This window comes from Narcine bancroftii, chromosome 3, assembly GCF_036971445.1.
Source record: "Narcine bancroftii isolate sNarBan1 chromosome 3, sNarBan1.hap1, whole genome shotgun sequence".
Classification (NCBI taxonomy): Eukaryota; Metazoa; Chordata; class Chondrichthyes; order Torpediniformes; family Narcinidae; genus Narcine; species Narcine bancroftii.
This window is the reverse complement of record NC_091471.1, coordinates 230,802,690-230,826,096: the sequence shown is the minus strand read 5'-3', so window position 1 is coordinate 230,826,096 and position 23,407 is coordinate 230,802,690. Positions and strand designations below refer to the sequence as shown.

General features: G+C 52.9%; 2 protein-coding genes across 6 annotated transcripts; one reads left to right on the top strand and one right to left on the bottom strand.

The window, feature by feature from the left end:
* Positions 1-665: 665 nt before the first annotated feature.
* Positions 666-6,330, bottom strand: rps9 (ribosomal protein S9). The gene is made up of 5 exons (XM_069926845.1): positions 6,234-6,330; positions 3,658-3,767; positions 3,441-3,563; positions 2,956-3,142; positions 666-975 (listed from the first exon to the last, which is right to left on the bottom strand). The coding sequence occupies exons 2-5, from the start codon at positions 3,752-3,754 to the stop codon at positions 798-800; spliced, it is 585 nt and encodes a 194-aa protein (XP_069782946.1). The 5' UTR covers positions 3,755-3,767; positions 6,234-6,330; the 3' UTR covers positions 666-797.
* Positions 6,331-6,487: 157 nt separating this feature from the next.
* LOC138758222 (retinol dehydrogenase 12-like) lies at positions 6,488-22,895 on the top strand. 5 transcript variants are annotated; one of them, XM_069926844.1, is made up of 7 exons: positions 6,488-6,995; positions 18,220-18,360; positions 18,801-18,992; positions 19,396-19,557; positions 19,845-19,961; positions 20,434-20,638; positions 22,662-22,895. In XM_069926844.1, exons 2-7 carry the CDS (start codon positions 18,282-18,284, stop codon positions 22,849-22,851), a joined length of 945 nt encoding a protein of 314 aa, XP_069782945.1. In that variant the 5' UTR covers positions 6,488-6,995; positions 18,220-18,281; the 3' UTR covers positions 22,852-22,895. The 5 variants fall into 5 exon arrangements, with proteins under 5 accessions (XP_069782945.1, XP_069782942.1, XP_069782941.1 ...); XM_069926841.1 differs by lacking the exons at positions 6,488-6,995; positions 22,662-22,895 and adding exons at positions 17,257-17,464; positions 22,313-22,624; XM_069926839.1 differs by lacking the exon at positions 6,488-6,995 and adding an exon at positions 17,258-17,464.
* Positions 22,896-23,407: the final 512 nt, after the last annotated feature.

Here is a 23,407-nt window from a genome sequence, read left to right as displayed (position 1 = left end):
GAAAAAATGTATTGCTAGTAATAGATGGTATGAGATGAAAGTTTAATAATGGAAAAAAATTATGTTTCACAATTATAAATATTTAACATTTTTTAAAATGTTCTCTTGCAAAATCTTTTTTTTCTATATATAAAATGTTCATGTTTAATTTCTGTATGTCATATTTTTTGAACAAATAAATAGTTAAAAAAAAAAAAAAATTCCTGGAGGTCAGCATCTCCAAGGATCTGTCCTGGATCCTCCATGTTGATGCAATCACAAAAAAGGCTCGCCAACGGCTATACTTTTGAGTTTGAGTAGATTCGGTCCGTCACCAGACTCGTAAACCTTTACAGGTGGACCGTGGAGAGCATTCTGGCTTGTTGCATCACTGCCTGGTCTGGAGGTGCCAACTCTTAGGACAGGAATCAACTCCAGAAGCCTGAGACAGACAATCTCCTCAAACTCTCAAAGTATAGTCGCTGGCGAGTCTTTGTGATTGCATCAACATGTCTTAACAAAGCACCCTCTATCCTCAAAGACCCCCACCACCCAGGCCCTCTCCATTCTGCTACCACCGGAGAAAAGGACCAGAAGCCTGAAGACTAGCTGCTCAGCAGTATAAGGATGGCTTCTCCCCACGCCCCCCCCACCAGATTCCTGAATAATCAATGAACCACAATGCCTGACTTTTTGTGCACTATTTTATTATTTTTGTAAGGTGGTTTATACAAATGTGTACACGGTGATGCAGGCAGCCAGCACAGACCAGGGCCAATACCAGACTACTCCAAGGTCCAAACAATGTGGCTACAGCCTCAGTCCTCCTCCTCATCCTCAGCAGCCCCTCCACCTCCCTGTGCCTTCTTGGCGTTGCGGCGCTTGACACGGCCAGGTCGCCCACCTCCATACGGGGAACGTAGTGAGAAGTCTATGTGTTTCTGTGAGTCCAGGCGCACAATGTACGATGGGATGTTCACCACCTGCTTTCTGACCCTGGGGAATGAAAGAGAGAGAGTGAGGGTCGGAGTCCAGCACCCCATCATAAGCAGGGTAAGACCCTGGGGTGGGGGATGACTTTTGGGGTCCGGGAACCCTCATAGCCATGGACTGATTAGGGTAGTCAGCCTGGCTTTGTGCATGGTAGGCCACGTTAAACCAACCTTAGTTTTCTGAGGTTACCAGAAAAGTTGTCTACATGGACTGTAGGAAGGCCTCGATAAGATCCTACATGGGAGAGGTCAGTCAAGAAGGCCAAGGTTTTCTGTATTCATGGTGACGTGGTAAACTGGATTCAACAATGCCTAGACAGAAGCCAGAGCAGTGGTGGACGATGCTTCTTAGACTGGAGGCCTGTGACTAGTGGTGAATTGGATCAGCAGATTTACAGATGACACTAAGACTGGAGGTATTGTGAACAGCGAAGGTTTTCAAAGTTTGCTGAGGGATCTGAACCAGCTGGAAAAATGGTCAATGGCATTTAATGCAGACAAGTGTGAGGTGTTGTATTTTGGAAGTACAAACCAAAAAAGGATGTACTCGGTAAATGGTTGAGCACTGAAGAGTGCGGTAGAACAGAGGGATCTAGGAATGCAGATACATAATTCCCTGAAAGTGGTGTCACAGGTGGACGGGGTTGTAAAGGGGGGCTTTTGGCAAATTGGCCTTTATAAATCAAAGTATTGAGGACAGGAGCTGGAATGTTATGGTAAAGTTGCACAAGACATTGGCGAGGCCACATTTGGAGTATTGTGTGCAGTTTTGGACATTTTCAGCACCCTCCATGATGTTTTGGACAAATACACTATTTTCCTTTAATTGCCCCTGTGCTCCACAGTTTTAAATTTGTCATCAAATAATTCACTTGTGATTCCTTGGAGTTCACTGAACCAGTGACCTATTGTGGACACTCAACATCTCCTCACTTGTCAGGAAGGCGCCACAAGGTCTGCACTTCCTGAGAAGGCTGATGCAGGCAAGGCTGCCGGCCTCCATCATATCAATCTTCTACAGGAGCTCTATGGCAAGCATCCTGGCAGCTTGATTCACCGTGTGGGTACGGTTACTGCAGAGAAACAGATTGTGTGTAGTTTTGGTCATCTAACTACAGGAAAATTATCAATGAGATTTACCAGGATGCTGCCTGAACTTCAGGTACAAGATATTGGGAAAGGGTTAGGGCTTTATTACTTGGAGCATAGAAGAAATAGGGAAGATCTGATCAATGTATTTAAGACAGGTTGGCTTTTCCCACTGAGGGGAGGTGATATACAAACCAGAGGACATGCTTTAAGGGTGAAAGGAGAAAAGTTTAAGGGGAACATGAGGGGGAAATTCTTCGGGGTGTGGAACAAACTGAGGTGGTGAATCAGGGATGGATAGGAAAGGTATGGAGGCCTATGGACTTCGTGTAGATCAGTGATACTAGGCAAAATGGTTCTGCAGACTAAAATGGCCAGCTTCTGTGCTGTAATATTCTATAGTACTAACCCTAACCCTCCTGCTGGGTGGGCAGACCCTGGTGGAATTGAACACTGTCAGTGCACACCTCCCCCCACCCCGCACGAGACAGGGATAAACTCTGGGGTTTAAACCCTGGGGACGAGGACAGATCTCCTGCTCCAATCCCCAGTCGTTACCTCTGCCCCACCAGCAAACGATCCTGGGGTATCTTCTCGGCAGTGGGTCCTGAGTGCAAGGTATATGGCATGTGCCAAATTGACCTCGCGGAACTAGAGCCCTGTGAGGGAGAGAGGCGACCCTCAGTTCCCTGGGCTCAAGTTCTGTTCAAAGAGAAAGACAGGCATTTAATGTCCAGGACAGGGCATGGGAGGGGAAGCTTCACTCTGCATCCTTCCCAGGGAGTGGGTGTGTATGTATGAGACAGGATGGGGGAGAGGGATCTTCACTTTGCGTCCCACCCCAGGGTGTGTGACAGGACAAGTGAGAGCGAGACTTATTGAAGCCCACACCCACCTGATGTGCCTCTGGCGGATGAGCACACGGGCGTGATGGATGGATTTGGCCAGACCCAGTTTGAAGACCTGTGTCTGCAGGCGCCGCTCCAGGAAGTCCTCGATCTTCAGCCCCAGGATGTAATCCAGCTTCATTTTGCTCTCGTCCAGCACCCCGATGCGGACCAGACGGCGCAGGAGGGCATTGCCTACAGGATGGGGACAGGGTGAGCAAGGTCGCTGAGACAGGGTGGAGGGGTGAAGGCCCATGGCTACACTCATCAAGTCTCAGGTAGAGTAGTCAACATTCCACTGTCTGACAGGGATAACGGTCATCACTGACTTGGAGTAAGGCCTAATAACCTACACCTCTCACCCCTGAATGGGCAACAGGGTGCATGGGGTGCGGAGGGCATTACGGGGAAGGGGTCTTAAACAGGAAGACGCTGCAGGGAGAGGAGGGGGCAATGCAGAGGGGGTTTAATAAAGGAGTGAGGGAGGACTCACCCTCAAACAGGCGCCGGGCATCCTTCTCATCCAGAGTCAGCAGTTCGCGGGCTGCCTTGCGAATCTTGGCCAGGGTGAACTTTACACGCCACACCTCCCGTTTGTTCCGTAGGCCATATTCACCTGGGATGGTGTTATGGGAGAGATAGGTCAGTGTCTAGAATGATTCAACCACCCCCATGCGCGAAACCGGCCCCATCCTTATGCCACAACTCACCAATCAGCTTTAGTTCCTGGTCCAGACGTGATTTCTCAAAGGGTCGGCGGGGAGCCACGTATGTCTTGCTGCACACCCATGATCGAGCAACAGGCATGGCTGCTGCGAGCCTGGGGAGAGGAAGGGGAAACATTAGGCACAGGCAGATCCACCCATCTCCCAGAGTGCAGTCCTGGATATATAGATCTCTCCCTCCCCCCCCCCACCAACAGTGCGGCTCCAACAGCCCTGGTCCCAGGGAGTGGGCCTGAATTATGGGTCCAAGAGCATATATATCTCCCCCTACCCCAACAGTGCAGGTCTCGCAGGGATGTGCAGGTCTGGATTATGGGCCCTGGTCCTGGAGTATATACATTTCTATTAGTCCCAGGGAGTATGTACCTGGATTCTGGGTCTCAGTCCCAGAGTATATACATCTTCCCCCAACCCCCCCCCCACCACTGACAGTGCAGCTCCATTAGTTCCAGTCCCGGGGAGCATGGTCCTGGATTCTGCATCCTGGTCCTGGATTCTGGGCCCTAGTCCTACAATATATACACCCCCCCCCCCACCCCCCAACAGCGCAACTCCCTCAGTCCCAGCCTAGAAAGTATGGGCCCCAGTCCCAGAATACATACATCTCCCCCCCCACACCACTGCAACATTGCCATGCTCTCTCAGTCCCAGCTCCGGCGAGTGTGGGCCTGGACTTTGGGTCCTTGGATCGATGTGTGGGAGGTTGTGGAGGCCGGCCAACGACAAGACAGTTGGTCGGTACTATGGTCTCTCCGTCTCTCTGTGGCCAGTGTATGGAGATGTGAGCGCACTGCACCAAGGCCACAAAACACAGCCTGGTGCAGCACTGGACACGCACAGAGACTCATGTGCACACATCTCCTCAGCCAGAAGTGCCCGTTTCCACAATCCCTCCCCTCTCACCAACACAGACCCAGCACCGAGATTCCTTCTGCCCTAAATGCCCGGTCCTCTCATCCAGCCTAGGACCAACCACCCAAGACCACCTTGGCCCCTCTTGTCCAAGGGGCCGACCCCCCTTCCCCTCTCCTGGGATCTTTCTCTTTCCACTCCTTCCCCAAAACCGTCCCCATCTCCTTCCCCAACCATCACTTCTCTCTGGCCTCCCCAATGTCCTCTTTCCCCCAACTCACTGAGAGTCTAATGCCCCAGGACACCCCCTCAATGATTCCCACATCACCTTCCCTCCCCAACCCTGGGCAACACATCCCGTCAAACCACCCTCTTCTCAACTAATCCTCCTTATACCCCTCCTCCAAGTTCCCATCTCCTCCACCACAATGCCCCCCATGTCCCCTTCCCACCCCATCCCTCCCCTAGCAATTCTCCCTCCTGTAATCAATCCCTCCCTGCACCTTCCAGTTCCCATGTACCCTTTCTTCTTTCCTCCCTGTCCCCCACCCTCCTACTACAACCAACTCCCCCTTCAACTCCACCAAGCCCACCCTTCTTGTCCCCCATGTGCCTTAAACTCCCCCCACCCTTCTCGGGCACCCTAAACCTAAACACTCCCCCATCCCCTCACCCACCCCAGACAACAACTTTCCTCCCACCCAATTCCACCAAACTCCTTCTTGTCCCCCACATGCTTCACCCGCCCTTACTCAGACCCCTAACCCTCCCCCACAACTAATCCCTCCTGTAAACCCCACTACAACCAACCCCCATGCCTCACTCCCAATTCCACCAAACCCTCCCTTTCTTGTGCCCTCCACGTGGCTCACTCACTCCCCCCCTTCCCTACACCAATCCCTCCCTATACATTCCCATCCGCTCATCCACCCCGGACATTACAACCAACTCCCATCCCTCTTCCCCAATTCCACCAACCCCCTCTTCCTTCCCTACATGGGCACTAATCACTACCCATCCCCTACAACCAACACTCTCGTTCCTCTCCCAATTCCACCAACCCTCCCACTTCTTGTCCCCCCACGTGCTTCGCTCCCCTTCATCCCCCCCCACGTGCTTCGCTCCCCTTCATCCCCCCCCACGTGTTTCGCTCCCCTTCATTCCCCCCCCCACCACATCCAATCCCTTTCCACCCCGGACATTACAACCAACTCCCATCCCTCTTCCCCAATTCCACCAACCCCCTCTTCCTTCCCTACATGGGCACTAATCACTACCCATCCCCTACAACCAACACTCTCGTTCCTCTCCCAATTCCACCAACCCTCCCACTTCTTGTCCCCCCACGTGCTTCGCTCCCCTTCATCCCCCCCCACGTGCTTCGCTCCCCTTCATCCCCCCCCACGTGTTTCGCTCCCCTTCATTCCCCCCCCCACCACATCCAATCCCTTTCCACCCCGGACATTACAACCAACTCCCATCCCTCTTCCCCAATTCCACCAACCCCCTCTTCCTTCCCTACATGGGCACTAATCACTACCCATCCCCTACAACCAACACTCTCGTTCCTCTCCCAATTCCACCAACCCTCCCACTTCTTGTCCCCCCACGTGCTTCGCTCCCCTTCATCCCCCCCACGTGTTTCGCTCCCCTTCATTCCCCCCCCCCACCACATCCAATCCCTTTCCATACCCATTTATTTCACTTACCTCGCCGCGTATCCCTTCGAGAAAGAGTGAACTTCCGGCCGTGCCGCCTTATATTGGGTGTCGGCCGCGCTTGCGTGACTTCACTTCCGGCGGCGGTGAGGATTGGGCGGTGATCCACGAGATGAAGAGGCCGCGAGCATTTGGAGCCCCGCCCCGCATCGACCCCCCACCCCCCCCCCCCCCCCCCCCCACACACACTCCACGCGCCCGCTCGGCAGCACGTCGACAGGCTCGCTCGACCCTAACTTCTTCACCCCCCCCTCGCTCCCTACTTGACCCAGTCCCTGTGGCGCTGTCCAGAGGCCTGCGTTTGGCCTCAGACCAGGGCCCAGATGGACCCCAAATGTCCTCCCTACCATAAACGCAGATCAGAGAAATCCACAGCACAGGCCAGGCCCACAGTGTTGTGCTGACCCACAAGATATTGGAGCAGAAGTCACTCTAATCATGAGCTGATCCATCGTCCCACTCCCTAGCCTTCTCCCCGTAACCCTTGATGCCCTGACTGTTCGGATCTCCCCATAAATACACCCCATGACCTCGCTTCCAAGGCCACCAGGTTCCACAGACTCACCCCCCTCTGGCTGGAGAAACGTCTCCTCATCTCTTTTAAATTGACATTTTTTTACCCTGAAGTTGTGCCCTCTTGTCCCAGACTCCCCCACTGCGAGGAACAACCTGGCTACATCTACTCTGTCCAGGCCTCTCAGTATTCAAAATGTCTCTGTAACGACTACTTTCTATAAAGATGCCGCGCAGAGGGTAAGTGGGCTCTTTGATGCGTTCAAGAAATTTACAACAAAATCTAGATGAGTTTTATTAACACCGAATGACTTGTAACGTCCGTAGTAAAGTCCTTAATAATATCGGAATGTGCTTTCTAATGATACCAGTCTCTTTGGTAATGTAATGATCGATCCCCTTGGTAACAGTCAACATAAAATATCAGCGCCTCACTCACCCACCACCATCACAGTTAACGCAGGCTCACTAAAACAGCTCCAACAGCGCGCAACCTCTGTACACGCGCACTGGAAGCGACCTGAGCGCGCGCACCTTTCAGGCCTGTAACATCGCCGATGCCCGCAGACAAACTGACAATGGTAAACATGGTCTTTTGGCTCTTACAGCCTCTATGAGGTTCCCCCATATAACCATATACAACACAGAACAGGCCAGTTTGGCCCTACTAGTCCATACCGGAACAAATCCCCACCCTCCTAGTCCCACTGACCAGCACCTGGTCCATACCCCTCCAATCCTCTCCCCTCCATGTAATTATCCAATCTTTCCTTAAATGTAAATAACGTCCTTGCTTCAACCACCTCTGCTGGAAGCTTATTCGACATCACAATCACCCTATGTGTGAAGAAATTTCCCCTCATGTTCCCCTTATAATTTTCCCTTTCAATCTCAAACCATGGCCTCTGGTTTGACTATCCCCCACTCTTAATTGAAAAAGCCTATCCACGTTGACTCTCTCTGTCCCTTTTAAAATCTTGAACACCTCCATCAAATCCCCCCTCAATCTTCTATGCTCCAGAGAAAAAAGCCCCAGGCTGCTCAACCTTTCTCTGTAACTCAAACCCTGACATCCTGTCAACATTCTCGTGAACCTTCTGTACACTCTCTCTATTTTGTTTATATCCTTCCTATAATTTGGTGACCAAAACTGCACACAGTATTCCAAATTTGGCCTCACCAATGCTTTGTACAATTTCACCAATGTCCTCCAACGAGAACAGTCCAAGAGCTGACAACCGTTCCTCACAGAGAAATTTCATTCCTGGTATCGTTTAAGTAAATCTTCCCTGAACCCCCTTCAACGCCAGCAAATACGGGGCCCAAATCTGTACACGATTCTCCACGTGAGGTCTCACCATAGCGCCTTAATGTCACATCCCTGCTCTTATAGGCTGTTCCTTTACATATAAATCTCAACATCACATTCACCTTAAGATTGAAGCTATTGACATTGTAATAAAACAGGGTCATATTAAATGTAATTGCTTTTGCCTGCTTTAAGGCAGACACATTCACTATCTGCAGGAATTGCCTGAAATGCTTCTTACAGTCAGAGAGAGAGAAGCAAAAGAGAATCCCCTCCCCAGTGTAACCAAGTGTCCATGGATTCGCCTCCAGCCCCTGCAGTCACACAGAGTCCGGTCCAAACCAATGGTGACCTGTACTCCAGATCCGAACCTCCAACACCATCAGGAACCCTTCAGCACCCTCTCACATCCCGGTTCCGATGCCTGGTACCCCCTTCAGCCAGTCTTGAGCCGGTCTCCAGCCCAGTACATGTCCCAGCAGCTGCCTGCGCGGGTGTCCCAGCAGCTGCCTGCGCGGGTGTCCCAGCAGCTACCTGCGCGGGTGTCCCAGCAGCTGCCTGCGCGGGTGTCCCAGCAGCTGCCTGCGCGGGTGTCCCAGCAGCTGCCTGCGCGGGTGTCCCAGCAGCTGCCTGCGCGGGTGTCCCAGCAGCTGCCTGCGCGGGTGTCCCAGCAGCTGCCTGCGCGGGTGTCCCAGCAGCTGCCTGCGCGGGTGTCCCAGCAGCTGCCTGCGCGGGTGTCCCAGCAGCTGCCTGCGCGGGTGTCCCAGCAGCTGCCTGCGCGGGTGTCCCAGCAGCTGCCTGCGCGGGTGTCCCAGCAGCTGCCTGCGCGGGTGTCCCAGCAGCTGCCTGCGCGGGTGTCCCAGCAGCTGCCTGCGCGGGTGTCCCAGCAGCTGCCTGCGCGGGTGTCCCAGCAGCTGCCTGCGCGGGTGTCCCAGCAGCTGCCTGCGCGGGTGTCCCAGCAGCTGCCTGCGCGGGTGTCCCAGCAGCTGCCTGCGCGGGTGTCCCAGCAGCTGCCTGCGCGGGTGTCCCAGCAGCTGCCTGCGCGGGTGTCCCAGCAGCTGCCTGCGCGGGTGTCCCAGCAGCTGCCTGCGCGGGTGTCCCAGCAGCTGCCTGCGCGGGTGTCCCAGCAGCTGCCTGCGCGGGTGTCCCAGCAGCTGCCTGCGCGGGTTCCCCACCTCGAGTCGCCTGCAGCCCCGCCGCCTGTGTGTTCCTCAGTCACAGAGCACCCTCACTGGTCCGTTGCCGTGGTCACTGTCCCCATGGGTTGTATCCTCTGCTTCTACTCGAGTTGGAGTGTTTTCTGGTCTCTGCACCATTTCCTCCTCTTCCCCTGGAGTCTGTAAACCCCTCGTGGCTTCTTCCGATCAGAGGCGCCGCCATCTTGCGCCCAGACCCCACAGGATTTTAAATAAACCATTGTGGCGACACACATAGTTGTAGTGGTGAACCAGCCCTACTTGTCACGCATGGTCGGGGGGCAGCTGCAGCAAAAATTGCGTAGTGGCCCTTCTCTTCCAGTCCAGACTGGAAGGTGCGTGCATGCTTGCATCAGCGTGATACAAGGTCTGGAACGCAGGGCGGGGGGGCGGGTGGGCTAGACTCAACCTTAAAGGCTGCAGCGCGAAATTGAAAGTAAAGCAGTTCTGTTACTTGACTCTCAGCCTGTTGTCTCAGTCTTTATGCTGCGCTCGCTCACAACTGATGACCCCAACGAGTCCCCATGTCCTGAAGACTCGGCACAATGGAACCCACAGCTGTAGGTGCTGTTGAGTTGAAGCTGCCAACTTTTTGGATGAACAGGCCCCAAACTTGGGTTGGCCAAGCGGAGCAAATTCCCTCCGATTCGATGAGATACTACTACTTCGCCAGCTCGATTGACCAGGAAGCTGCCTCATGGGTTGATGACCTCATCCAGACGCCACCAGAGGATGGTAAATACCTGGCTCTTAAAAACCTCATCAGCACGTACGGACTTTCACGGCGCGAGAGAGCTGCCAGGCTCCTTCACTTGGACGGCCTAGGCGAGAGAATCCTGTCCGCCCTCATGGACGAAATGCTCACCCTGGTGGAAGGGCACAAGCCCTGCCTCATGTCTGAGCAGGTTTCCTCATGTTTGACAGGCAATCCTCCAGCAGATGCCCGAAGACTTCAGACTCCTATTGTCTGATGCGAATTTCAGCGACCTGCGCAGAGTCACGGCACAAGCAGACGTTCTCTACCACTCCAAGCGCGAGACCATAGACACATTACATGGCCGCCTCCAAGGGCAATGCTCAAATCCAGTCCACCACATGAACAGGCCCCACTCCACCAGAAAACAGAAAGGCCTGACCTGAAAAGGTGCATCTACTATCAGCGTTGGGGTTGCATCAGCGCACAGGGCCACCAGCCTTGCTCGTTTCCAGGAAACGACAGGGCCAGCCGCCATTATTGGCCGTGGCGTCTGGCTGACCGAACAGCCTTTCCACATCTGGGATAGGATCTTGAGCCATAGATTCCTCATAGACATGGGAGCAGAGATAAGTGTAATTTTCCCTATGTCTCTCAAGAGATGCACGAGACTTCACAGCCCCTCTCTGCATACAGCCAACAACACCGACATTTAAACTTTTGGTAAGTGGTCCATTCCTGTACGTTTTGGCGAGACCACCTTCAATTGGTTATTCATGCTCTAGCTTCCGTGGACAAGCCTCTACTAGGCGCAGATTTCCTACGGGCCCACTCTCTATTGGTGGGCCTCCAGAGCAGACGATTATTCCACACAGAGACTTTCCAGGCGGTGCCCCTCAGCACATCCAATCAGCCGTCCAGCCAGCTTGCTTCCGTGAAGACTCCACTCAGCCAATACAGTTGCTTCCTCACTAGCTAGTCCTCCATCCTGCGTCCCTAATTCACCGCCGCCATACCAAAGCACGGCGTCCAGCACTACATCACAACCACAGGCCTGCCTTTGCATTCACGAGCCTGTCACCTGGCCCTGGATAAGCTCAACCTCGCCAAGAAAGAGTTTACGTGCATGGAAGAACTTGGCATTATCCACCATTCCGACAGCCCATGGGCCTCACCACTGCACTTGGTACCCAAGTAGAATGGCAGCTGGAGACCCTGTGGAGACTACAAACGCCTTAACGATAAGACAATGCCAGACTGCTACCTGATTTCCCCATATCCAGGATTTTGCAGCAAACCTCCATGATGAGACACTTTTCTTGAAGGTTGACCTGATCCAGGGATACCATCAGATCCCCATGCACCCTGACGATGTCCAGAGACCCCTATCATCACCCCTTTCAGCCTTTTCGAGTTCCTCTGCATGCCCTTCGCCTTGAAGAATGCAACCCAGACTTTCCAGTGCCTCATGGATACATCGGCAGGGACTTGCCCTTCCTTTTCATCTACCTCGACAATATCCTGGTAGCCAGCAGGATGCCTGAGGAGCACATGGCAGATCTTCGCCAGCTTTTCAACCGCCTTGCAGAGTTCGGCCTCACCATTAACCTGGCAAAGTGCCAGTTCGGCCTCGAAGAGATCAACTTTTTGGACCACAAAATTATCAAGGATGGCAGCACCCCGCTACTCAATAAGGTAAAGGCCATACGACAGTTCGCCAGACTAACGATGCCGAAGAGGCTACAAGAATTCGTGGGCACGGTGAATTTTTACAATGTTCATCCCCGCGGCCGCCAACATTATTCGCCCTCTTTTCGCTCTAATGTCGGGCTCCATGAAGGAGCTCATGTGAACGGACGAAGCTCATAACACTCGAGGAGACCAAGAAGGCCCTGGCCCATACAATGATGCTAGTCCATTCACGAATGGATGTACTGATGGCCCTCACAGTCGACGTGACCAACATGACGGTTGGCACTGTCCTGGAACATTTCCTTAACAACTCATGGGACCTCTTGCCTTTTTCAGTCGCCACTTGCGACCACTCAAACTGAAGTACAGGGCATTTGACAGAGAGCTGCTCAGCCTCTACCTGGCCGTCGGCCATTTCTGCTACTTCCTGGAGGGGTGGCCATTCACTGTCTATATGGATCACAAGCCTCACTTTTGCCTTCTCCAAGTCCTCCGACCCATGGTCCGCCCAACAACAGAGGTACTTATCCTACGTCTTTGAATTCACCACCTCCATCCAAACAAAACATTGTCACTGACCAACAGTCAACACCTGTTGCAAGGCATCGACTACCATGACCTGGCTCGATCCCAGCAAGACGGCCCTGAGATGCACATCTTCGGAACTGTGGTCACGGGATTGCAGCTCCAGGACCTCCCACTGGATGCCAATGGCACTATGCTCCTCTACAATGTCTCCAAGGGCCAACTCCGGCCGCTGGTCCCTATCTAATGGAGAACAGTTTTCAACATGATCCGTGGCTTGTCTTGCCCCACTATGTGAATGACAGTGCAGATGGTATCCTCCCAATTTGTTTGGCACGGCCTACAAAAGCATATCACACAGTAGGTGAGAACCTCCATGATCTGCCAGACTGCGAAGGCCCAGTGACACACCAAGCCCCACGTCCAGCAGTTTGACACTCCAAGCCTGCAGGTTCCAGCATGTCCACCTCGACTTAGTGGGCCCTTGCCAGTCTCCTGAGGGTTGCACTACCTGCTCTCAGTGGTGGACAGGTTCACTCAATGGCCAGAGGCTCTTCCCCTCCCAGACGCCTCCACTGATAATGCGCCAGGGCTTCCCTCTCCGCATGGGTCTCCCATTTTGGTGTCCCAGTGTACATAATGACCGACTGAGGAGCTCAGTTCACCTCTGCCCCATGGAATAAGCTCTCCAAACTCCTGGGCAACCAACTACATCGCATCAGGCCAATGGGCTGGTCAAACGCTTCCATCGGTACCCAAAATCAGCACTCATGCCATGGCTTGAGAAGCCCAACTGGGTAGACGAACTGTCCTGGGTTCTCCTGGGGATATGCACCGTGCCTAAGGACGACTTCAAAGACTCCTCAGCTGAACTAGTGTATGGCGAGACCCTTGCAGTCCCGGGCCAGTTCTTTCCTTTAGCAAATCAAACAACCGACACTGCAGTCGTCCTCGAGAGACTGCGAGACATATTGGGCTCACTCGCATCACTGCCACACAGGCAGCCGCCCTGCAAATATCCCCAGATTTGTTCTCCTGTGAGTATGTATTCATGTGAAGGGATGTGCACTGGACTTCCCTTCAGCACCCCCATGAGAGACCCAACAAGGTGCTGTGAAGGAACGCATCCACCTTTACACTCGACATTGAGGACAAGGAGGAACGGTTCACACTCGACCACCTGAAACCAGCCCACCTGGATGTCACAACCAGTACAGGTCCCCCCGTCCCCGCCACCCCACCACCACCAGTACACAGGAGTCGTCCACTGAAACAGCACATCTCACTCTCGATGCATTGTGAGACCATCGGTGCCAGTTCTTGGGGGGGTGGTGGGTTGTGTGGCGAAGCACATTGTTGTAGCAGTGAACCAACCCCGCTTGTCACGTGTGATCAACGGGGCAGCTGCCGCAAAGATGGCATCACGGAACCTTCTCTTCCGCTCCAGATCGGAAGAACACATGCGTCCTTGCATCAGCATGACGCAAGCTCTGGAATGGGAGGGGCGGGCCAGACACAGCCTTAAAGGCTGCAGTGCGGAATTCAAAGCATTTGTATTATTCGAGCTCTCAGCCTGTTGTCTCAGTCTTTACGCTGTGCTTGTGCACAACCCGCTACACCATCGTCGGCTCCTTTAACAGACTGTTATAAGCCTGTACGAGGCTGACATCAGTCGGGCTGGGTGGTTGGACCCTGCGGGAGCCTCCGTTCTTCATGCTCCGTGGTTCTGCAATAGCAGCAGTGCTGTCGTTACACTGGCTCTGGGAGAGTCGCCGTAACTTCTTTCACGTGCAGTAATCTATCCAACCTCGTCTTAAATATATTCACTGAGGTCGTCTCCATGGGCAGCAAACCCCACAGATTCCCCACCCTCTGGGAAAAGTAGTTCCTCCTCATGTCTGTCCTAAATCTACTCTCCTGGATCTTGAGGCCTTGTCCCCTCGTTCTGGTCTCCCCCGCCAACGGGAACAACTTACCATCCTCTGTCTTATCTAAGCCTTTCATAATTTTAAACCTTTTTGAGTTCCCCTCCCATTCATCTAAATCCCAGTGAATACAGTCCTAGACAACTCAAGCTCTCTTCAGGTACTAACCCCCTCATCTCTGGAATCAACCTCCTGTGCAAAGCCAGGACCTCGTTCCCCAAGTGAGGAGACCAGAACTGCCTGCAGTTCCCCTGATGCGGCCTCACCGGTACCTTGTACAGTTGCAGCAGATCCTTCCTGCTCCTAAACTCAGCCCCTCCTGCAATGAGGGGCCAATGGAACATTGGCCTTCTCGACAGCCCGCTGCACCTGCAAACCGACCGTCTATGATTCCTGCACAAACACTCCCAAATCCTTCCGTACGGCAACATGCCACCATCGGCATTATATCTTTACCAACTATGGACACTGTGTGACCAGCTGAGTTCCTCCAGCATTTACAATGTGTTTTGACTCCCACACAGAGCACGTCCACGGGGGGATTTGTGAACACTTCATTAACCCTCAAGTCAACCCGACAAAACAGCATTCTCTGGTTCTCGGTGCAAAACACACAGAAACACAACCAGACATAACCCACATACATATGCAGGACAAGTATTTTATCTATACAAATAATTGTGAAGTGTTGCATTTCAGAAGGACAAACCAAGAAAGGATGTCCATGGTGAACGTTTGGGCAATGAGGAGTGTGGTAGAACAGAGGAATCTGGGAATACAGATACATAATTCTTTGAAAGTGGAGTCACAGGTGGACAGGATTGTAAAGAGAGCTTTTGGCACATTGGCCTTCATAAATCAAAGTATTGAGTACAGGAGCTGGGATGTTATGGTAAAGTTGTATAAGACATTGGTGAAGCCAAATTTGGAGAATTGTGTGCAGTTTTGGTCACCGAGTTACAGGAAAGATCTCAATAAGTTAGAAAGATGCAGAGAACATTTACTAGGATGTTGCCCAGACTTCAGGAACTGAGTTACAAGGAAAGGTTAAACAGGTTCGGACTTTATTCCATGAAGCGTAGAAGAATGGGGGGGGGTGGGGGGAGATTCGATTGAGATATTTAAAATTATGAGGGGGACAGACAGAGTAAATGTAGGTCGGCTTTTTCCACTGAGGGTCGGTGAGATATAAACCAGAGGATATGGGTTAAGGGTGAAAGGGGAAAAGTTTAAGGGGAACATTAGGGAGAACCTCTTCACTCAGAGAGTGGTGGGAGTGTGGAACCAGCTGAGGTGGTGAATGGAACTCAGTTTTAACATTTACAAGGAATATGGATGGATACATGGATGGGAGGGGTATGGAGGGCTATGGACTGGGCAGGTCAGTGGGACTAGGTATGTTCTATGTTTTTAAAATTTCATCTATACAAATAAATAAATGTTTTGTGAATATGAGAGTCTCGGATAGTTGGTTCTTCAGCATTATCACTGCCCCATGGGGAGAAGCTGTTCCTCAATCTGGAGATACTGGCTCTGATCTCCTGGATCTCTTCCCTGATGGGAGCAGCTGAAAGATGCCATGTGCAGGATGGAAGCATCCTCAGTGGTTTTGTGTGCACTCTTCGGACAACGATCCTGGTAGATCGCGTTAATGTGGGGGTGGGGGGGGGCGGAGAGACTCCAGTGATCCTTGCCACTCTTATGGTCCTGTGAATTGACCTCCGATCCATTTCTCTGCATTAACCGTACCCGTATTGTGATGCAGCCGACCAGGACACACTCGATAGAGCTCCTTTTCAAGATTGACATAATGGTGGCCGGCAGCCTTGCCTGCTTCAGTCATCTCAGGAAGTGCGGCCCCTGTGGAGCCTGTGATAGTACAGATTTTATCACCAATGTGTATATGTACATATGTACAGATGGGATGTAGGATGACTGTGATTGGCTGAGTGTGTAGCCACACCTACTGGCAGGTCTTAAAGGATTGCTCCTAGCCAGACCAGGTCATTCTGGACTGGTCGACCTACTTGTGATATGCTCCAGTCTTTTAGTTAATAAAAGCCTTGGTTTGGATCAACAAGTCTTTGGTTCTTTCGACGTGCACTACAGTGCCTTCCTGACAACTGAGGAGATGTTGATGGTCAACAACAGGCCACTGGTTCAGTAAATTCCAAGGAACTTGGTGCTCTCCACTACAGAGATGTTGATGAATAGTGGAGGGTGGTTGTTCCTGCCCCTCCTGAAGTCCATGATCGTCTCCTTGAGACTCACGTTGTTACCCTCATACCATTTCATGAGATTTTCCACCTCCTCTCTGTAGCGCAACTCATCGTTGTTGCTGATAGGATTACAGATGTCAGATTTATTGTCAAAGTATGTACCTGACATCACATACAACCCTGAGATTCGTTTTCCTGCGAGCGAGACAGAATTACCACAAAAAACTGCACAATGTACACGTGTAAACACATAAAGAAATGTGAACAAACAGTGCAATACAGAGAGAAAAAAATCCATAAAGTGCACAAGTAAGAGGCCTTAAATGAGTCCCTGATTGAGTTTGTCGTTGAGGAGTCTGATGGTGGAGAGGGAGAAGCTGTTCCTGAACCTGGTGGTGCAAGTCTTGTGGCCCCTACACCTCTTTCCTGATGGCAGCAGCGAGAACAGAGTGTATGCTGGGTGATGTGGATCCTTGATGATTGCTTCTGCTCTCCAAGGGCAGTGTTCCCTGTAGATGTTCTCAATGGTGGGAAACATTTCACCTGTTACTGTTACAGAGACACGGAGAAGTGTAGGGGACCGGAGGGGGTTACAGAGACAGGGAGGGATGTAGGGGACCGAGGGGTTACACAGACAGGCAGAGGTGTAGGGACCGGAGGAGTTTACAGAGATATGGAGGGGTGTAGGGGACCGGAGGATGTTACAGAGACAGTGAGGGGTGTAAGGGACCAGAGGGAGTTACAAAGACAGGGAGCTGAGGGAGGGGTGGTGAGGGAGCTCTTTGCTGAGTGAAGGGTGGTGAGGGAGCTCCTCGCTGAGGGAGCACTACAGAGTGACGTAGGTCTCCATCTCCACTATCCCTGCTGCTGTGATGTCATGCCTGGTCATCAATGGGGGCCAGTTGCCATGGGGAGGGGCTGATTGCTGTGGGGGAGGGGTAGGAACGGTTGCTGTGGGGAGAGGGGGAGGGAACGGTTGCCTCAGTTACAGCCTGGGTCAGGGGTTACTGGGCCCTCAGCATGACACCATGACTTGGATTCTGGCCTTCGATCCTGGCTTCTCGGTCGTCCTGCCCACCCGCTGCCTCGCCAAAGCCTTCCGGACCCTGTCCCGGCACCTGTACATCATTGCCGGCCTGGGTCTGGCTGGTGAGGGCATCTGGGGCGCCAGGGTCCTAGGCTCCCCCTTTCTGGGCCTACAATCGCAGGGCTCTCTATTCGGGAAGGAGAGGGGAAGAGGGAATGGGTAGAGAAAGGGGGTTGGGGAACGTGGAAGGGGAATGTGAAAGGGGAAGAGGGAACGGGCAGGAGAAGGAGGAAAGGGATAGAGAACATGGAAGGGGAAATGGGGAGTGGAAGGGGAAGAGGAAAATGGTAGGGGAAGGAGGAATGGGTGATGAAGGGGGAAAGGAAGAGGAAGGGGAATGGGGAAATTGGAAGGGGGAAGGGGAAGAGGGAATGGAGGGAAAGGGAGAACAGGAAGGGAAAGGAGGAAAAGGCAGGATGGGGAACAGGCAGGAGGGAGAACAGGGAGGAGATGGGAGAACGAGAAGGGGAAGGAACAGGAAGAGGAAGGGGAGCAAAAGGGTAAGTTGGAATGGAGGGAATGGGCAGGGGATGGGGGAATTGGCAGGAGAAGGAGGAACAGGGAGGAGAAAGGGGAATGTGGAAGGAGAAGGGAAAGTGGAAGAGGAAACGGGCAGCGGAAGAGGATTGGGAAGGGGATGGGCAATGCGGAAGGGGGAAGGGGAGAGGAAGGGAGGGGGAAGAGGGAATGGAGAGGGAAAGAGAGAACAGGCAGGGGAAGAGGGGAAGGGAGTTAGAGAATGGAGAAGAAAGACCAGGAAGGGAAACGAGATGCAGAGGGCAGTGATAACCATGGCTGACTCCCCCCTCGTTCCCAGGCACAAGCCTCCTGGTCCTGAGGAAGTGGACATCGGGTGGCTCCTGCCGGTGCACAACTCGGATGGACGGGAAAACCGTGGTCATCACTGGAGGAGGCAGCGGCATCGGGAAAGAGACAGCCCGAGAATTGGCCCAGAGAGGTGGGCAAGAGCGACCCCCTCCCCTCTCACCCTCTGTCCCCTCTTGTCACTCCCCTCATGTCCCCACACCCTTTCCCTCACCCTCACAGACTCCTCCCCCTTGTCTTCACCTCCCACTCACTGAAATTTACAAAGAAACCCTCTCTCCCCTCTCCCATCTCTCCCCCTCCTTCCTTTCTCTCCCCTCTCACCATCTCTCTCCTCCCTCTCCCTTCACCCCCCCACTCTCCCATCTCTCCCCCTCATTCCCCCTCCCCTTCTCTTTCCCATTTTCCCCCTCTCTCTCCCCCCTCTTTCTCCTTCTCTCCCCCCTTTCTCCCTCCTCTCTCTCTCTCTCTCTCCGGCTCACACCATCTCTCCCCATTCTCTCACCCCTTTCTCTCCCACCTTTCTCCCCATCTCACTTCCTCTCTCTCCCTCTCCCTTCCTGCTCCCCACAGGAGCGCGGGTGATCCTGGCGTGCCGAGATGAGGTGCGTGGCAAGCAAGTTGCCCGGGAGCTGCGTGAGGGCACAGGGAACCAGGAGGTAGTGGTGACCCACCTTGACCTCGCCTCCCTCACCTCCATCCGCTGCTTCGCCGAAGAGATGTCACATAGGGAGGGGCGGCTGGATGTGCTGGTGAACAACGCAGGTCCGTGGCAGAGGGGGTGGGAGGAGGGGGAGTGGAGAGGGTGAGAAGGGAATGGGAGGGGGAAGGGGATTGGGAGGGAAGGGGGAGGAACAGGAGAAGGGGAAGGAGGTGAGACAGGGTAGGGGAGAGGGCAAGGGGGTAGTGGGGAGGGGAGAGGAGTGAAGGGGAGAGGGGGAGGGGACAGGCGAGGGGAGAGAGGGAGGAGAGAGTAGGAAGGGAGTGAAGGGGAAAAGGATAGAGCAGAGGGGGAGGGGGAAGGAGAGAGGGGTAGGGGAGTGAGGGGGATGGTGGTAGTGGAGAGGGGAAGGGAAGGGGGCAGTGAGGGGAGGGGGATGAGTAATGCTCTGTGTTCCTCACTGTTACCCACCTCTCTGCCCTCTGTGCTCCTCACCCCTACCCCCAGGAGCTCCCATTGGGCCGAGGCAGGTCACGGAGGACGGGTTGGAGTTGCAGATGGGGGTGAACCACTTCGGCCACTTCCTGCTCACCCTCCTGCTGTTAGATGGGCTGAAGTGCAGTGCACCAAGCAGAGTGATCAACGTAGCCAGTCGGGCCCATGCCATCGGTGAGGGGGGTAGGGATGAGAGGAGAGGGGGTGGGGGTGGGGGTGGGAGGGGAATGGAAGGAGGTGTAGGGAGGAAGGAGGGGGAGGGAGGGAGGGAGGGATAGGGAGTGGGGGAAGGAGGGGAGGGAGGAAGGAATGAGGGAGTGGGTGAGGGGAAGGGAAAGACGGGGATGGGATGGGAGGGAGAGGAGGGGATGGGAGAGGAGAGGGATCTCCACGTTCATCTCACTCCCCACCCCCTCCCCCACCTCTTCCCATCCCTTCCCCATTTCCCATCTGTCCCACAGGGAAGATACGCTTCAACGACATTAACCTGATGGAGAACTATGACCCTGTGCTCGCCCACTGCACCAGCAAGTTGGCCAATGTCCTGTTCACACGAGAGCTGGCTGAACAGATGCAAGGTGGCGCTGTGGGGGGGGGGGGGGTGGGGTGGGAGTGGTATAAGGTCCAGAGGGTGAGGATAGATCAGCCAGGAAGAGGTGCCTTGCCACGGGACTGGGGGTTGAGCAAACTTCACTCTGTGTCCTACTCCGGGAGTGTGACGGGACAGGGGGAGAGGGAGCTTCACTTTGTGTCCCACTCCGGGAGTGTGTGATGGGACAGGGGGAGAGGGAGCTTCATTCTGCATCCCACCCTGGGAGTTTGTGTCAGGTTGGGGCTGAGGGAGCTTCACTCTGTGTCCCACCCCAGGAGTGTGTGTCAGGTTGGGATATGAGGGAGTTTCTCTCTGTGTCCACCCCAGGTGTGTGTGACAGGATGGGGGGAGGGAGATTCATTCTGTGTCCCACCCCAGGATTGTGTGTCAGGTCAGGGGACAAGGGAGCTCCAACCTCTTGAAGAGTGTCCTGCCTGACAGGCCTTGCTTGATCCCAGGGACTGGAGTGACAGTAAACGCAGTTCACCCTGGCGTGGTCTGGACGGATGCAATGAGGTCCCTGATATGTCAGCAGCCTCTCTGGGTTCGCCTGCTGGTGGCTCCCTTCTACTTCTGCCTGAAGAGCCCAAGGCAGGGGGCACAGACCACCATCCACTGTGCTGTGGCCCCAGGACTGGAGAAGGTGACGGGGCAGTACTTCAGGTGAGGCTGTCAGGGTCAGGATCCTGCAGGTTTTCCCACCCCAGTCTCTTTCCATCTCCTTTTCCCATAGGTGACCACACAACATTACAGCACCCTTCAGCCCTTCTAGTCTGTGCTGAACCATTTTTCTGCCCTGTCCCACTGACCTGCACCCAGTCCATAGCCCTCCATGCCCTCCCATCCATGGACCTATCCAAATTTCTCTTCATTGTTAACATTGAGCCCCCATTCACCACCTCAGCTCGTTCCACACCCCTACCACTCTCTGGATGAAGACATTCCCCCTAAACTTCTCCCCTTTCACTTTTTTTAAATTTTTTAATTTTTTTATTTTTCACACTATAAACCACATTGATACATACATTTTCCCTCTTGAACATATACAGTGTCGTTTTCACCCCCCCATCCCTCCTCCCCTCCCTCCCTCCCTACCTCCCCTCCCATTCATTTAAAGTTCAGAAAATAAGATACATTAAACCAGTCAAACAATGTTGAACCTCAATAAAAATAAACAAGATATTCCACTGAGTCAATTCTTTTCATTCCCTTCTCCTTCTGTCATTTTAGGTGGTAGATGTCCCCAGTAGGTTTTCTCTATTATGTTTCATATATGGCTCCCATATTTGTTCAAATATTGTAATGTTATTTCTTAAATTATGTTATTTTTTCTAATGGAATACATTTATTCATTTCTATATACCATTGTTGTATTCTCAAGTTATCTTCTAATTTCCAGGCTGACATAATACATTTTTTTGCTACAGCTAGGGCTATCATAACAAATCTCTTTTGTGCACCATCCAAATCAAGTTAAAATTCTTTGTTTTTTATGTTACTTAGGAGGAAGATCTCTGGGCTTTTTGGTATATTACTTTTTGTGATTTTATTTAATATCTGTTTTAGATCTTCCCAAAATTTTTTCACTTTCTCACATGTCCATATTGCATGAATTGTTGTTCCCATTTCCTTTTTACAGCGAAAACATCTGTCAGATTCCCCTTTCACTCTTAACCCATGTCCTCTGGTTTGGATCTCACCTTCCCTCATTGGGAAAAGCTGACCTACATTTACTCTGTCTGTCCCCCTCATCATTTTAAACACCTCTATCAAATCTCCCCTCATTCTTCTGTGCTCCAGGGAATAAAGTCCTCACCTGTTTAACCCTTCCCTGTAACTCAGTTCCTGAAATCCAGGCAACATCCTAGTAAATCTCTGCACTCTCTCTATCTTATTGAGATCTTTCCTGTGGTTCAGTGACCAAAACTGCACACAATACTCCAAATTTAGCCTCATCAATGTCTTACCATAACTTTACCATAACATCCCAACTCCTGTACTCAAAAGTTTGATTTATGAAGGCCAATGTGCCAAAAGCTCTCTTTACAACTCTGTCCACCTGTGATGACACTTTCAGGGAATTATGTATCTGAATTTCCAGATCCCTCTATTCTACCCCACTCCTCAGTGCCTGACCATTTACCATGGACGTCCTTTCTTGGTTTGTCCTTCCAAAATGCAGCACCTCACACTTGTCTGCATTAAATTCCATCAACCGTTTTTCAGCTGGTCCAGATCCCTCTGCAAACTTTGAAAACCTTCCTCTCTCTCCTCAACACATCCAATCCTAGTGTCATCTGTGAACTTGCTGATCCAGTTTATCAAATTATCATCCAGATCATTGATAACGATGACACACAACAATGGTCACAGCACCGATCCCTGAGGGACCCCACAAGCCTCCAGTCTGAGAAGCATCGTCCACCACTGCTCTCTGGCTTCTCCCGTCCAGCCACTGTCATATCCAGGGAAGAGCGAACATCAGCTAACCCAGGAATGAGAGGGTCAATTTCAAAACTTTATAACTGTCTCCCCCTCTACTCTCTCCCTCCTTCCCCCCTCTTCCTCCTTTCCCCATTCCCCTTCTCTCTCTCCCCCACTCTCTCTCTCTCCCCTTTCTCCTGCATCTCCCCCCCCCATCTCTCTTCCCTCTCCCCTCCCCTTCCCCTTCCTCCCCACTCCCCAGTGACTGCAGAGTGGTGGAAGTGTCCCACTCCGGGCAGGATGATTGCACGGCCAAGTCTCTGTGGGACCTGAGTCTGGAGATGGTGCAGCTGGAGGTGCCTCCGAACTCCCTTAAGGACAGCGTCCATCGGTCAATGTCGAGCCTGGCGCGGGGGAGCCCCGTCAGGAGGAACCGCACCTGTGTCTACTGAGCTGATGTGTGTGGCGTTACAGTGGAATAAAACCGCTTTATTCACCGCTGCCTCTGTGTCCGCTGCTTCACCTCTCACCCCTGGGATCCAAAACTCACACACACCTTCTGTGAACCCCCCCTCTCCACTTCTCCCCACAGGGAACGACTTTCCCGTGGGTAGAAATGGAGACTTGTGGAACCAGTGTGGGTGGGATCTCTCCCACACTCTCTCTCCCCCTCACACACACTCACACACCCCCTCTCCCTTCCTTCTCTATTTCTCTCACCCCTCTCTCACACTCTCTGCCTTTTTCTCTCTTCCCCTCTCTCTGTCTCTGGGTTGCAGCCCTTGGGGAAGCAAAGGACCCGCAACAGGGCACCAGAAATAGGGAGAACACCCGTTGAACAGTCGCTCAGCACCCGCTGCAATTGCGTGGCAGCCACTGTACTCCCGGTAGCGCGCACACGCGAGCTCCAGTTTGTTGGGGCTGGAGTTTAACGTAGTCCAAGCGTGGGATGGCCACCTGTACAGAAGCCCCACTTCCTGTAGCTGGGAGTAAATGGTTCTTGATTAC

Excerpts from the sequence above, each read along its gene's own strand:
- LOC138758222 (XM_069926839.1), top strand. The coding sequence starts at position 17,344 with ATGACTTGGATTCTGGCCTTCGATCCTGGCTTCTCGGTCGTCCTGCCC. Across the intron at positions 19,962-20,433 it reads GCTGGCTGAACAGATGCAAG|GGACTGGAGTGACAGTAAAC; the intron begins GTGGCGCTGTGG and ends GCTTGATCCCAG. Across the intron at positions 20,639-22,661 it reads GTGACGGGGCAGTACTTCAG|TGACTGCAGAGTGGTGGAAG; the intron begins GTGAGGCTGTCA and ends CCCACTCCCCAG.
- rps9 (XM_069926845.1), bottom strand. The coding sequence starts at position 3,754 with ATGCCTGTTGCTCGATCATGGGTGTGCAGCAAGACATACGTGGCTCCC. Across the intron at positions 3,564-3,657 it reads CCAGGAACTAAAGCTGATTG|GTGAATATGGCCTACGGAAC; the intron begins GTGAGTTGTGGC and ends ACACCATCCCAG. Across the intron at positions 976-2,955 it reads ATCCGCCAGAGGCACATCAG|GGTCAGAAAGCAGGTGGTGA; the intron begins GTGGGTGTGGGC and ends TTCATTCCCCAG.